Genomic DNA, 15,463 nt, shown 5'->3' with positions numbered 1-15,463 from the left:
ACCTGAAGCACAGACAACGTTGCATTAGGCACCCGCTTCAATTGGTCATGTGAAGACGAAAGCAGGTATGGAGGAAATGATCATATGTCAAGCATGCGTAATAGCAAATAGCATATGTGTTATTTTGAACGTGTGAGCATTCAGCGGAAAGACTTCCTTTGTCTCCCTCGCATATAACATGAATGAACTGACTGATTACTTTGAATTATTAGTGATGAGAGAATACAAGCTAGTTATTGTCTCCTGAGAGGCTGTGCACTGTGTATTAATGGTCACAACTTGTTTCACAATCGAGGAAGTAAAATAAATGCCAAATTGTACTTCGGTTTCATACAGACATTTAAAAGCTGTGATAACCTGTGCTCACCAAGTCACATAAACTCACTTTGTCGTTAGCAGTGGTATAAGAAATCCACTCGTTACCTTGTGTTAATAATGAGAAGACTGCAAGTAGAGATAGCATCGTTGTCATCTTCACAGATAAGTACTGTTGGGTGTCACAGGAAGAGAAAAGAAAAGCAAATGCACAAAGAGCTTTAATGTTGCATTATCATAAACCTTAAAATGACACTTTTTTTTCTATGAGCTGTATAGTGCCAGTGGCAATAACAGAATAATTCTGTTCAAAACTCACCGTTTCAAAAGTTGTTCAAGTCAGAATGAAGTCGCTCGATGACCTACGGCCACAACTATTGCTCTGTACTGTCCTGTTCACAAAGACGGACCACTAGTGCCACAACGAGCTGTTAGTGAGCTTGTGGTTAACGCTGCATTAATATCTACACTGGTGGCCTTCACTGTACGTCCTCCGAGTCCTCCTCTTTAGTAATTATTACATCCTCTCCTTTTTTATTTATGCATCAACTTATAATTACTTTCATACGTCATGGGCATGGAGTCATATGTAGTCACTTATCTATTCTCTATGCACAAGTGTTGTTCACAATAATCAATGCAATTTCTAGTATCAGATACGACCCCCTTCCCCCACTCCACCCCACCCCCATTAAAGTGCCTTAATGCAGCTTTATGTCTCTGCAAAGATGCAACTTCCTGTATGGACTCTTCACAATACACAGAGGACGACCGAGCAGCCTTTATTTTAACACCTCCTTTGTGTATGTGTTGTTGACATGCATATCCAGGGTGTGAGCATCTTTAAAATAGATACTTGTGCAGCACTCAAGCACATCATCAGTAATGAGAACTGCCTGCCAGTCAGTGTCAGAGAATACTGAAACTTTACTGATCTGTTTTTGTCATTTGGAGCTCATAGACTTGCCCCCAGAGTGTATAATGCTGTAGATTCCTGGATGTGTTAGCTGCTAGCTATAGCAACTCGAGTTAGGTAAAACCTATTGTTTTTTTTTTTTTTTTTTTTTTTGTACTGACAGTACTCAGTGACCTCGAGAAACGGAGATCTATGTGAAACCTTTACAGATTTCTCCTTTAAGGCTGGGAGATGTTTGTGCTCTCTGAATGAGTGTCACTGGTTGCACTGTTAAAGTCTGGCCACCAGGGAAACTATTTTGATGTCTCAGGGGCTCCCCCTACAGGACCACTGTTTTCTGATCATGTCTCTGGTTGCTATGTAACACTTTGGTCACCAGGGGAAGCTTTTATGGTAGCAGTGAGCACAACACAGCTGGCAAATCTGTGGAGTCTCATGAATGGGCCCCAGAAAAGCACCATATGAGCACATCATCTCCAGGAAGGTCTGCATGACCCATAGTTCTGTCAGGGTTTGCATGTGGACTGCTACCATGGCAGAGGTGAAGGATTGCATCTGTTTTCAAATGTGCTACAGAATTTTCCATGACTGCTACTTTGATGTAGTCAGCAAAGAGTCAACAAACAAACAAACACACAAACAACAACAAAACAGTCTTTAAAGAATCATTTTAGTCAAAACAATGACAAAATAACAGGTCACATAACTGACAAATGTCTCATTTGAAATAAATAAGGCTTATCAGTGAATACAGACAATTACAGTAACTTGTATGCATTGCAGTAAACAGTATATATGTCTCTCTCTTTGGCCTGTCACATTTTGGTGTAAATTATACACTCTGGTTGCAAGAAAAATAAATTTGCATGATCGCACACTTAAGTGATGCCACATTTAATAAATACAATTGTTACTGATAATAATACTGTAATAATAATAATAATAATAATAATAATAATAATAATAATAATCATAATAATAATAAAGGTTTCAAAATGAAGTTGAATGTGATGAAATGTCATGTTATACAGAAGAGATTCCTATTGAAGACTTTCTCAAATGTGCCAAGGTAAAAATTCACTTCTATAGCGAAAACACAATAAAAACAAGCACATTAAATGAATCACACACTGATAGATGATTTTTTTTTTTTTGCTTTGCATCTCAAATCGCCTTTGGATAAAAGCTTAATGAATGAGCATGTGTAAATGTTTTAGACAGATGAATAAATTACAAAATAAATTAATGGATGAATTGATGGACCCTTCACAGCTAAACCAGCAGGCTACAGTCAGGCCCGTCGCTAGAAGGCAAACAAACCAAGCAATTGCTTGGGGCCCCGAGCTGGCCAGGGGCCCCAAGACAACGACTGGTTAAGAATAAAATGCAACGACAAACTGTGAGCGCCCCTTTGATAGTCAATGCAGTAAAGTGCAACGACACTGTTTTACCGGCAATACCGGGATCCCCCTCAAGGGGGCCCCTCTCAGTAGTCTCTGACAGCAGCCAGCCAGCCAGGTTCGTGAGCTCTACTGCCGGGAAAATATAAAACCTCGCAGTCATAATCATAGACATAATATACATTGTATATTATGTCTATGGTCATAATAAAGCTAAGTTATGCGTCCGGAAGCCAGAAAAGAAAGAAGAGAAAGGAACAGGATGACAAGAAAAAACAAGATAGTGGTAAGTGATAAATTACACTGGATGTAATAGCTCTACTTGTCTTGTAATGGTGTAATGTCGCAGCAGGAAGGCTAGCCTAGCAAAAAATGTTTATGTTTAAGTACCTGCCTGACGGCCCATGCTGCTTGTACCAAACTAGAACAGTTAGCGCAACTTTTTTTTCGAACGGACGGAATATGGTTACATACTGTAATATGTTTATTAACGGGATAAGGAAGACGCAGATCTGTTCCAGAATCACTGTTTATCGTATTTAATGACATAACATTGCTATAGCTTTGAAATAGGTTTTGATGAAAGTGGCATAGCTTCTCTGCTATACTAACTATTCGACCATGATAATCTATTTACCAAATAGGGGATAGGAAAACCACACGATAAATTCCGTGCATCAAAGCAGACTGGAACATTCATGTCTATGTACATTTTGCTTGGGGCCCCCAAATTCGGCCCTGGCTACAGTATTCCATCGTTCTTCATGAGAGAGTGCCCAAACCTCTAAGACTGATTGCAGACACCATCAGGTCAGGTAATCTCTCTCTCTGTGTGTGTGTGTGTGTGTGCTGCATGTGTCTGTCTGTTTTGAAAGTGCACACCATCAGGTCATCGGTCATCAGGTCATCGGTCACGCATTACTGCTGGTGAGCCGTACGCTGCCCGCAGGCCTTCTTGTTTCTGGGTTTGCTGACCGCACTGTAGACATCTGTATCTGCACCGGTACTGTGGACAATAAACATGCTTAGACATAAATACACTGAGGCAAAGGTCTGTAGACACACACACACACACACACACACGCATTTACACTCACAAACGAGTTATTTGATGTTATTTCAATTAAGACATGTTTTTTTTGCTCCATAAATAGATGTGCAATTTATGTAGACAAGTATAATTTTTTTGGCTGTTGTCTCATCCCATTGCATTCACCATTAGGCACCAGAGGGCATGAGTATGGTGTGGATGAAATTGAATGTGTGCATTGTATTTGTAATGTCCCATTCTACTCACTGGGTGGCAGCAGTGGGTCTAGAGAAGTTGACTGCTGCGTACTGCACCTCGTCCTGCTCCTGATGGTGTGTGTGGAGTTTGGTCTCCTCGACAGTGGAGTAAACGGGCACCTCCTGTTCTCTGGATCTCTTGAACTGAACGCTGGCGTACTGGACATCATCCTGATCACCTGAGTCCACACTCTGGCCAGGGTGAGAGGTCACCGGGTTGACATTCACGTAATCGTTGTCAGCAGCACCCTGTGGAGGATGGCAGGAGAAATATTCAGATCAGACGGGTGAGTTTTCTGTGATACAATCCCAGATTGGTAACCGTGGAAATACAGTATGCATTACATGAAGAGTTAGCAAAAAGAGCACTTAGTAAAGAGTGTCCCTTTTGGTACCGTTCCCCTATCTTATGGTTTTCACCAAAGGCATGGACGGTGATGACTGTTAACTTCCTACTAACACACGGATCCCCTGATTACACACCTGTGAATTCCTGACTGTGCTGCCAGAGACGATGGTTGAGTTGGTCGTATTCTTCTTCCTTCTTTGAAAAAAAAAAAAACAGACACACACAGGTAGAACATACGTGTCAGAGCTCTATCAGGCTCGAAAAATAGAGCAATGCTTTTTTGAGTATTCGTAATAAATATGTGTTTGTTACTCACCGGGACATGAGAACAGCCAGGACCACGATGAAAACTATGAGGAAAGCAACAGCTCCTCCTGCTATCGCAGCCATACTTTGCCATCCTGAGCCTGAATTATAAACAAACACAATCCTGCATGAGACCATGAGTACTGGAATTAACTTTTTAGAAATTAAAACACATCAGACACACTGATAATATAAGGCTGATTTATAATGACAAACAGCCCAGCATAACTCCAGGGATATTAAATCCAAATATAAATAAATCACCAAATATGCAGGAGAAGGTATGAGAGTATCTCATAAATGATCTCTATTGGGACAAAGTTGTGAGGTCATGTTTACCTGACAGTGAGACATTAAGGGTAGGGGAATCCTTGGAAGAAATTCTATTTTTAGCCTCACAGTGATAAAGTCCAGCAGTGGTGGAGTCCAGAGTCCACATTCAGTTTGACAGAACATTTAGAAATGGTCAAAAAATGTAACTCTGGATAAGTATGATCAACCCATACCTGCAATAGACACTTTAACTGCATGGGAGTTCTGAGAGGATATTCTGTTTTTGGCCTCACAGTGGTAAAGTCCAGCAGTGGTGGTGTCCAGAGTGAAGGTGATGGTCTCCCCTGAGCCTACTTCATTAGTTTCATCTCCAGTATTCCTGTACCAGGTGTAGCCCTTCACTGGTGGGTTGGCATCACTGCTGCAGGTCAGAGTCACTGAAATTCCCTCTTTTAGATCACCAGTGTGATTGTGGGACACTGATGTCCCTTTAGGGGGGTCTGATTGAAGACACAAATGTAACATTAAAAACAAAATATTTTCACCTACTATAAAACATACAGACGCCAATTAAATATGCACTCTACACTTTACTTACAGAGAACACCCAGATTAATAATTGCAGAGTTTAAGTGACCATGTTTGTTTTCAGCCTGACAGAAGTAATATCCAGTGTGTTCAGAGTGGGCTTTACTGATGCTGTAAACCTGCTGTGTTGATAACATCACTGATTCACTCTTCTCCTTTTTATACCAGGTGTAGCTCTGAACTGGTGGGTTGGCATCACTGTTGCAGGTCAGAGTCACTGAAACACCATCAAGTATCTCACCAGAGGGACTGACTGATGAGGAGGTTTTCTTTGGAGCATCTGTTTAAAATAATAATACATAAGTGAACAATAATCCTTGGGCTTTCAAACTAATTTTATCTTTACATTTAAACAAACAACGCACAGCTCATAGTCTGACTTCAGTTCATGTTACTAGATTTCATGAAATTAGAATATAGTGAGAGTAAGGTAAGAGATGAACAGGTCATGCTGATCCCTAAATACCAATAGTCTACTCACACTGAACATCCAGGAAAACAGCAGTAGAATTACAGTCACCATGTTGGTTCTTCACCACACAGTAGTAATGGCCAGTGTGTCCAGAGGTGATCCTGTTGATTCTGTAAATCTGCTTTGATCCCACCAGAGATGGCGCTGTTTCACTCCTCTTATACCACCTGTAGCTCTCCACTGGTGGGTTGGCATCACTGCTGCAGGTCAGAGTCACTGAACTGCCCTCATGTATCTCACCAGCAGGACTGACAGAAACTGAGGTGTTCTTTGGAGGGTCTAGAACAGAAATATTTGACATAAGAATACACAAACAGTGGATGTAGGTTTGCCCACATCATTTATTACTTTGTTAGCTGAGGAATGTAATACTTTTGCTTTACAAACTGTTTGTTAAAGGCAGTCGTTCACATACTGTATGTACTCACACAGGACATCAAGCTTCACTGGAGGAGATGGACGATGCTCTTGGTGATTTAATTCACATGATTAGCTGCCTGCATCCTCAATCCTGATTTTGTGGAATATCAGCTCGTTGTTGTTTGTTGGTGTGTCAGAAAAGACTTTCTCGTCCTTTTTCCACATAAACATGGAGTTCTGTCTCAAGGTGCATTGGCTGTTACAGCTCAGTTTAATATATTTCCCCTCAACTGCAGTTCCAGAAGTCTGGACAACAAGGTCTGCAAAGAGGGACATAATAATACTGTCAGTAAACAGCATCTTCAAAATCATTAGGACATGATCTGGGGAGTTCAGTCACTGTTACAATGCATGACTGTTGACTAATGCTAAGATTTCTCATCTTGACTTCAGTCTTCTTTAGTTTTTGGTGCTCATATCTCCTTACTATGGAACCCTGGAGGTGTGTGTGTTGTTTATATCCAGAGAATATGCGCTGATTTTACTTAATTGTGTGCTCATTTTCCTAATTTGTGCTCTCTAAATTTAGTAAATCATGCACACATTTTACTAAAGTGTGTACATGATTTTGTAAAATGAGTGCACAACTTAGTCAAATTAGCTTACAGCTCAGTTTAACATATTTTCCCTCAATTGCTCTTCTAAAAGTGTGGACAACCAGGCCTGTAATGGAAGCAATATAATATCAGCAGAGTTTGGGAGTCTTTACATTACTGTAACTTTTGCCATAATTTCCAATGTGTTAACAGAAGAATGTTATAAAGTGATGTAGGTAAATTTACAAATATTCTATTAGTCTGTCTGAGGAATTGAGGAGTTAGGAGTTTAGCATTACTGTATATGCTGCCCTCGTACTGCGTCACCAGCAGGCAGAACTAGACAGCTAGATAACACTTTGTTAAGAGCTCCAAATAAATCCAAGGACTGATTCAATTTGTTTACTTTTTCTCTTTTTTGTCTTTTTTGTGTAAAAAGACAAATAATGTCCAGAGCTCAAACGTAAAATGGAAAATAGCTGGCACCGTGTTCATCTGTGTAAACTCATGGTCGACTGAAACGTGAATCAGGAAGTTAACAGGAAGTAGTACTTAATTACTAAACAGTTACCTCAAAAGACCAGAAGGTGGCAGCATACACAAAGGAATGAGATATAAGGTAATCACATACAAAATAGGATGCATTCTTATGGAAGGCAGAACACTCCCCGCTTGGTATAATCAGGGTTCTAAATTAACTTTTTTGATCACCAGCCAATGTGGCTGGTAACTTTCTAAAGTTACTAGCCAATTACAATTTCTATTAGCCATTTTTTTTCCGGTGAAAATAAGAGAATTATGAGTTTATGAGATGAGTGTCACTGAATGCATTTGGTCATTGTATTAACATTGTTCGCATGAATACATACCACAAAATATACACAGAAGTGCACTTCACTTCATTTCATGTTTGGGATCTATCTATCTATTTCTCTGTCGATATCCTCATCCCCTGCTTCATTCCTATTCTCGCCCCCATCAGTCTGTACCAACCACTGCCGCATTTAGTTTAATCTTAACTTCATAAAAAGGAGATATCAATTATCATCAACAATGACAAGCCAGCTAGAACCTGCCACTCGTTTTCTCTCCCTCTCCTGCACACTCAGACGCATTCTCAATTAAATGGAGTAGCATTGGGCCTATGTTCAAGTTGGATCTTTATAGAGAGGACCCGAAAAGTATCATCTTTATGTAACATGCTGTTGGTGCATGTTGACATTGTATAGCCTACTTTCTAACAAGAGTGAAAAACAGTTTGCAGTACAGCTATACTGTTTATTGGCTAAATGTTGGTCCCTCTTCTGTCTCTTGGTGCCCTATGCACAGTGCGTGATGCGTGTGGTGGTGGTGATAACTGATCAGGCTACCTTTTTAAAACTGAAAATGTTCGCCTACAAGCTCCTCACGTTCCATCTTCAGCTAACTCCATAGACAATAAAATAAACGATCTTGCTGCTTCAGGTTTTGCGGCCTCCGTTACATGACATCAGCCCCCCACAAAGGAAATAGGTAAACACAATGCGTTAATTGCGTTAATATTTCGTAATGTATTATGCATTTGTGTTATGTACATGTGTTAGGTACTTTTTACTTTACTTTACTGGTTAACTCCCTGCTCTGGCTCCACTCGTTCTTCTAATTCCGTGTGTTTTCTGGTAGACGCTCCGTTCGTTTCCATGGTCTCTCGCGCTGGTTTCACTGCAAACTGCGTGCAGCCGACGTAGCATACGGCACAGTGGTCATGGGAAATGTAGGAAGTACTGCCGGGGATATATGACCGAAAACAGAGCCTTATGTATCATGCATTTAATGCCTCATGCATCACCGGCCAAACTGGCTAGTAAGTTTTTATTATCACCCGCCAAAATGAATTTTAACCCGCATTTGGCGGGTTGGCGGGTGTTAATTTAGAACCCTGGGTATAATATGATTATGCCACTATATAACATTAGAACTCAACTTAAACAGTGACAAACTAAATTTTCTATTTCACTCAGAGAGAAGAACGACTATTTCTGAGATAGGCCTCAAAAGCACTTTAGCAGTCCCTTCTTTAACTATTTTGACCTCCACTTTCCGGATCCTCTTGTCACCGCTTGGCAGAGTGTTGACAACCACTCCCACAGGCCATTCGTTTCTGTGGGCTTGGCTGTCCTTCAGCAGGACAACGTCGCCGGTCTTGACATTAGGCCTTTCATCAGTCCACTTTCGGCGGCCTTGCAGTGTTGACAAGTAGTCCCTTCTCCATCTCTTCCAAAAGGTGTTTGCAAGGCACTGGACATGTTTCCATTGCTTCCCGTGTAGATCAGCCATTTGGAAGTTTCCGGAGGGGGCTGCGACATTACTCATCTTTTGGGTAAGCAGCATCGCAGGAGTGAGCACTGTAGGCATATCGGGGTCAGAGGACACAGGCACCAGGGGCCTGGCGTTCATGATTGCCATCACTTCGGCCATGAGGGTGCTCAGGACCTCGTGTGTGAGGCGGGTGTGCCCAGTCTGAAGCAGCATGGCATCCAGGATGCGTCTGGCGACGCCGATAAGCCTTTCCCATGAGCCCCCCATATGTGAGGAGTGTGGTGGCTCGTATCGCTTCTCCCCGCTTTCAATCTCCTCATCCTCGTATGCTGCAGCTGCTGCCTCGGCGGCAGCGGCCATCTTCTGGCTCATGAGAACGTGGAGACTGGCTTCAAGTTCAGCTTTCTGCCGCATCACGCTTGCTTCTTTTTCAGCGAAAGTCACCTGGGCTTGTGCTGCTTTTGACTTGGCACGTGCTCTGGCAGCCGCTGACGATATTGCTGATCCACCGGACCTTCTGGATATCTGTGACCGGGAGTCAGGTGTTCGGAAAGGCTCTAACCTCTCGGTTGCCTCATGGCCGTCTTTGGGTAGCTCTAGGGGTGCCGCGGCTTGTGCCTGGTCGACGGCATCCACCTCCAGTCTGTCCGTGTGTAGCGACATCTTCCTGGGCTATCTTCTAGAGTTTGAACTCGCTGCGCTGTTGTCTTTTTACTATGCTGCCCTTGTACTGCGTCACCAGCAGGCAGAACTAGACAGCTAGATAACACTTTGACAAAGCTCCAAATAAATCCAAGGACTGATTCAATTTGTTTACTTTTTCTCTTTTTTGTCTTTTTTGTGTAAAAAGACAAATAATGTCCAGAGCTCAAACGTAAAATGGAAAATAGCTGGCACCGTGTTCATCTGTGTTAACTCGTGGTCGACTGAAACGTGAATCAGGAAGTTAACAGGAAGTAGTACTTAATTACTAAACAGTTACCTCAAAAGACCAGAAGGTGGCAGCATACACAAAGGAATGAGATATAAGGTAATCACATACAAAATAGGATGCATTCTTATGGAAGGCAGAACACTGTAACTGTTCAAATTCATGTTTAATGGTAATATGAATTGTATTTACTTAACTTTCTATTATGTGCTTAGTATACATCTGACATACTGAAGTTATTTGCTTTTACCTTTGACTGTGAGGCTGACAGGATTTGATTGCCATTTCTCCCCACTTGTTTTTGTTTCAATCCTGGCATAATAGTTATCTGTATCTGTGACTCTCACATCACTCAGGATCAATGTGCAGGTTTTCTTCATATCTGTATTGTATTGAACTCGAGCCTTATACGCTGGATTATTTAAGAGATCAGCTAATGGCACGCCATGTTTGGGATTAATCCCCCAGTAGACTTTATTGACTTTGAGATGAAGATTATGCTGATGAGTGAAAGAGCAGGGCATCTCCACTGTTGATCCTGTCACAGCACAGATAGTGTCATGAGTCATAGTCACCACCCACTCAGACACACCTGAAATACAATGACTCAAAAAGTTATACATGGATAAATAAAATCATATAAAGTTACATTTTGTTGTGTTGTGAGGTTTAGTTGTGTGTTCTATTTTAGCTCATAGTGCACATGCATACAGTAACCTCTCTCTCACTCGATGACAAGGAGCAGGAGAAATAAAGGAAGTAAGTGTCATTGCCCCCATTACTAAACATGCAAATGTATCAAGTATTTTCATATTACTCCACATCTTATATGAGCATTACTGCACACTACAGTAATGTTTGAAGTGCACTCTGCGCTTTCTGTCCAGTTTTGTATCACAACAACCAGATCAACACTGGCCTGATCTGAACAAGTATGTTTAACAGTGCATCACTTTTACACCATTGTACCTGACCAAATCAGTCAGGTCTGTCACCAAACAGATACAAAACTACAAACTCCTACTAAACTAAGCTCACATCTCATAAAACACATCTGATTACCTGGGGTTATGGTGAGACAAGGAATAAGCAGAAACAAGGCCAGAGATACAGAAGGCCCCATTTCCACCATCACTGGTTCATTCATTCATTCATTCGTTCAGTATAGTGGAGAAAAATAAGAGAAAAGAGAGAACATGTCAGTGTCCATTCACTTTGTTGAGAAACAGCTGTTAGGTGTGATTAAAGTGCTTGATCACTAAAACTTCTTCTTTATTCTTCCGACCAATTTCTGTGTTCAATTCAGCTTGAACCGTTGAACGCACAAACTTTGCTCAACCACCGTTGCGTATAGGTGTGCTACGTACTAACTCTATACTTTGTGAGATATTGGTAACACTTTTCTATACTGTAGGTCATGAATTGTCACTTCATTCCTTTATATCTTTATGAATCATCAGGAAATTACATAAGTCAATCTCTAATTCATGACCTTTTGCGTTAACAACATTTCAACTAAAGCATATAGGTACAATGGGTATATCATTATGATTATGATGTATTAAATGCTATTAAATTATATCAGTCTAGTTTAGGCTACACAAGCCTGCATGAATGACAATTGAAGATCTCATCCATTTGAAAAACACATAGGCATAATCGTTCTGCCAACATTAATGTCAAACTCTATTGTTTGTTTGCACTGGGTACCGTCGATAACCACAGTATAAACCCTACTTTGTCTACAGTCAGGATCAATGCAATTAAATTCTATAAAACTAATTTAATGTGAGCCTACATAAATGACCAATGAAGATTTCACTTGGAAAAAAGTTATTTTTAGCCTACACAAATGTACTTGTGCGCTGTGATCCCTCACACTCATCCTAGAGTAAGTTGCAGAGTTTCTATCGGAAAAACAAGCATAAATGCATGATTTCAGCAGGGCCAGATTAACCATTAGGGCAACTGGGCACTTGCCCAGGGGCAAAGGACCAGAAAGGGCCCTGGGCAACCCGTTTGATCAAAATATTATGTTAAATCACATCAAAAACAGTGTTTAGCTGCCTGCACAAATGCCACCGACCGTCAGCTCTACACTGACACGTCAATGAGTAAGGGCGAGCTATCACATCGCAACATTTCATAACATCCAGACTAGGCTACTCGTCATGTCGAGATGTCATTTTAGCAAATGAGGTTAGCGGTTTCTCGAACACAATTGCGTGAAAAACACCCAATTAGCTGCCAGAATTTCTCCCGAGCAACCCCAAATTTGTGTAGCCAACAATTCCATCCATTACCAAATTTCAGCTTGTAGGCTAGTTGATCAACGTTTAGCTTTTAGCCTATTTTCCCACAGTTTTCAAACTTTTTCAAAATGGTAGGCTATTAATCCATGAGAAAAAAAGGACTTTAGTATCTTATCATCCAGTGAACAGTAAACTATTCATTGACACTCAGGGCCCTATCATGACATTCTAAAGTGCATCGTCACTCGTCAAAAGTCTATTAAAATTTAGTAGGATGTCCAGTTCACATTGGGAGGGGTTTCGTTATCAAATGTGGAGCGCATGGCGCAACAAGGTGTTCCTAGGTTTTTTAATCAGTCATATGGGTGTGTTTGGGGCGTAACATCATTTTAAACCACAGAGAATGACATCTGTCATTCCCTTTAACGGCGCAACGCGCGATATGTCAAATAAATGCATCGGTATTTTGGCATTCAACGGCGCATTTGAAGGAGGCTGCTTGCGAGACCGTATGGAATAGTCATTCTTAAACCATGCTTTACTAAAACCTAGCATAGCCTTCACGCATTTGCACTCGTCTATTATTTGAACTCATTGGCAAAGTGAAACTAACTTCACCAAGGAGTCAGTCAACGACAAGACAGTTATATGCAGTTACTTTCACTATTGACTGACAATGGGTTACCATCGAAAACATAGGCTGGAAAAAGCAACACTTACCCTAATGTTGATCAAATGACTGAATAAAACAACATTTATCCTGCAGAGGAGTTGCTTATATCTCGTGACAGTGCGTCTTCAGCTGTGCTCCATCCGTGTCTCTCGCCTCTCCATAATCACTTTTAACCGTCATTACCAATTTGCAAATGATGGTGAATAACTACTCATCATGAGATGTACAGTATTTCGTAATATCTTTGTTCTAATTATGTTTCCCATTGTAATCGTGCAATTTGTAATGCTTTGCATGGATGTGCGCTGGTGTGCGTTCATGAATGATAGAAGGATGGTGCGTGCACCTGCCAATATGACTGTTGACATGCGCTCTTAAAATAGCATATGAACAACTCCCCATTGACTTCTGACCAGGTTTAGGTGGTGTATGATAGTGATTTTTAGACAACGCGCTAGGCCCCTCCCTAGGTTGTTAATTGCCACACCCCTGGGCGCAATGCTTAAAAAATAAACGTGCAAAATACCGAATTCAACTTTGTGCGGGTGAATAACGAGTATTACGCCATGCACTGGTGACCCAAAATACAGCCCTCAATCAGTTATATTCTATAAATTAAACTAGGCTCTAAAATAAACTAGCATTGCCTGCTGAATCAGTTATACTGTATAAATTAAACTATAGGCTGTAAAGTAAACTATAATTATGACCGCTGCGAAGCGAAGCGGCGGTCATATAGGTTTAGTCAGATTTATTTATTTATTTATTTTTTCTTTTTCGCATGTCCAAATTTCCGTCATGTATTCCCGGGACACTGTAAGACCGGGGTACACAAAACTTGGTGGGCATGTAACCCCACATGGATAGCATGGAACCATCGTTTTTCGTTTTGATCTGTAGCTCCCCCGCTGGACTGGACCCCCTGAAAGGAGGGTAGGGCAGACACAGTTTTCTGTGAATATTTCGAGAACCGTAGGGTTTAGGAGGACCATTTTTTTTTTGTATGTTGATCTCAAAGGGCCATGTCAACCCATTCCATAACCACTCATTTCATGTATAGTGCCACCTAGTTAAACACAAAAAAGTAAAAATGAGGTGTTGTAATTGAAGGTATCTGTGACCTAACATAGTCAAAACTGCACGAAATTGGAAGTGTATGATCATTATGACACCCTCTGTATGCACGCCAAGTTTTGTGGAATTCCGTTCATGGGGGGCCACACAATAAATTCATTTATGTTACTATACACCAACTGGCCTGTAGGTGGCCGGAGACAGTTTTCTGTGAATATCTCGAGAACCGTAGGGCCTAGGAGGTCCATCTTTTTTATGTATGTTGGTCTTAAGGGGGCATGTCAACCCATCCCATTACCACTTATTTCATGTATAGCGCCACCTAGTTAAAAATTAAAAAGCAAAAAATTAGGTGTTTTCATCACAATATCTCTGGCTGACAAGGTCAAAACTGCACGAAATTAAAAGTGTAGGATCATTATGACACCCTCCGAATGCATGCCAAGTTTTGTGTACTTTTGTTCATGGGGGGCCTCACAATAAAATAATTTATGTGTACATTTAGTGACATACACCAACAAGGATTCCCAGGACACTGAAAGACTGGGGTACACGAAACTTGGTGGGCATGTACCCCCACATGGATAGCATGGAACCGTCATTTTTCGTTTTGATCTGTAGCCCCCCCGCTGGACTGGACCCCCCGAAAGGAGGGTAGGGCAGACACAGTTCTCTGTGAATATCTTGAGAACTGTAGGGCCTAGGATGACCATTTGTTTCCGTATGTTTGCCTCCAGGGGTCATGTTAACCCATTTCATGTGCACACATGTGCACAGATACACACACACACACACATACATCACAGTAATCATACGTATGACACATACTCACACAGTAGACATACTGTATGTACGCTTGCATGCACAGGCACATACGCAGGCACAAACACAAGCACGCACGCACACCCACACACACACTCACACACACTCACACACACACACACACACACACACATAACATAAACATAACACAAACAATCAAGAATTTCTCAGAATTATAAACAGGCAAGATGGAGGTGCGGTTGTATAAAATGAATTATACATGTGAAATATATGAACTAATCATGTTTTGGTACTTGTTGTCTAGCAGATACCAGTGAGAATTGAGTGTGGATAATGCAATTTAGTGAGACAGTTAGAATCATATAGGCCTTTCAGCGTGATTTCTTTTTGTGGAAAAAATGTGCTGGACTGGGCGGCGGTCATATTTTGTACCGCTCTGCGGTACATCTAGTTTGTTTTGAATCTATGATCTTTCCCTCTGTTTTAACAAGAAAGGCATTTTTTAAAGATAGGCACAAAAAACCTAATTTTCTCCTGTTCATCGCGCCCCACCTGACATGTCTCTATTCCCCACTAGTGGGGCCCACCCC

The 15,463-nt window shown here is 41.2% G+C and overlaps 1 protein-coding gene across 4 annotated transcripts; it reads right to left on the bottom strand.

Moving 5' to 3' along the window:
* Positions 1-1,884: 1,884 nt before the first annotated feature.
* On the bottom strand, positions 1,885-15,428 carry LOC143099214 (uncharacterized). Of its 4 annotated transcripts, none has more exons than XM_076262300.1 (10): positions 11,154-15,428; positions 10,342-10,683; positions 6,335-6,586; positions 5,916-6,185; positions 5,445-5,714; positions 5,080-5,346; positions 4,584-4,674; positions 4,402-4,459; positions 3,929-4,167; positions 1,885-3,637 (listed from the first exon to the last, which is right to left on the bottom strand). In XM_076262300.1, the coding sequence occupies exons 5-10, from the start codon at positions 5,569-5,571 to the stop codon at positions 3,550-3,552; spliced, it is 870 nt and encodes a 289-aa protein (XP_076118415.1). In that variant the 5' UTR covers positions 5,572-5,714; positions 5,916-6,185; positions 6,335-6,586; positions 10,342-10,683; positions 11,154-15,428; the 3' UTR covers positions 1,885-3,549. The 4 variants fall into 4 exon arrangements, with proteins under 4 accessions (XP_076118415.1, XP_076118412.1, XP_076118413.1 ...); XM_076262297.1 differs by having other exon boundaries at positions 4,402-4,462; positions 11,154-15,427; XM_076262298.1 differs by lacking the exons at positions 10,342-10,683; positions 11,154-15,428 and adding an exon at positions 8,233-8,839 and having other exon boundaries at positions 4,402-4,462.
* Between the last annotated feature and the right edge of the window lie 35 nt (positions 15,429-15,463).

The sequence above is a fragment of the Alosa pseudoharengus genome, unplaced genomic scaffold (genome assembly GCF_046254945.1).
Source record: "Alosa pseudoharengus isolate Yale_2024_CS ecotype anadromous, Long Island Sound unplaced genomic scaffold, YU_APseudo_1.1 YU_APseudo_1.1_scf_25, whole genome shotgun sequence".
Classification (NCBI taxonomy): Eukaryota; Metazoa; Chordata; class Actinopteri; order Clupeiformes; family Clupeidae; genus Alosa; species Alosa pseudoharengus.
Note: the sequence above shows the minus strand (reverse complement) of the source record. Positions and strands in the feature narration are given on the sequence as shown.

Bases quoted from the DNA above. Each gene is read 5' to 3' on its own strand.
- LOC143099214 (XM_076262297.1), bottom strand. From the start codon at position 5,571: ATGTTATCAACACAGCAGGTTTACAGCATCAGTAAAGCCCACTCTGAA. The intron at 4,675-5,079 runs GTATGGGTTGAT...TTTATAATTCAG, and splicing joins AGTTAAAGTGTCTATTGCAG to GCTCAGGATGGCAAAGTATG. The intron at 4,463-4,583 runs GTGAGTAACAAA...TTTTTTTCAAAG, and splicing joins CTGGCTGTTCTCATGTCCCG to AAGGAAGAAGAATACGACCA.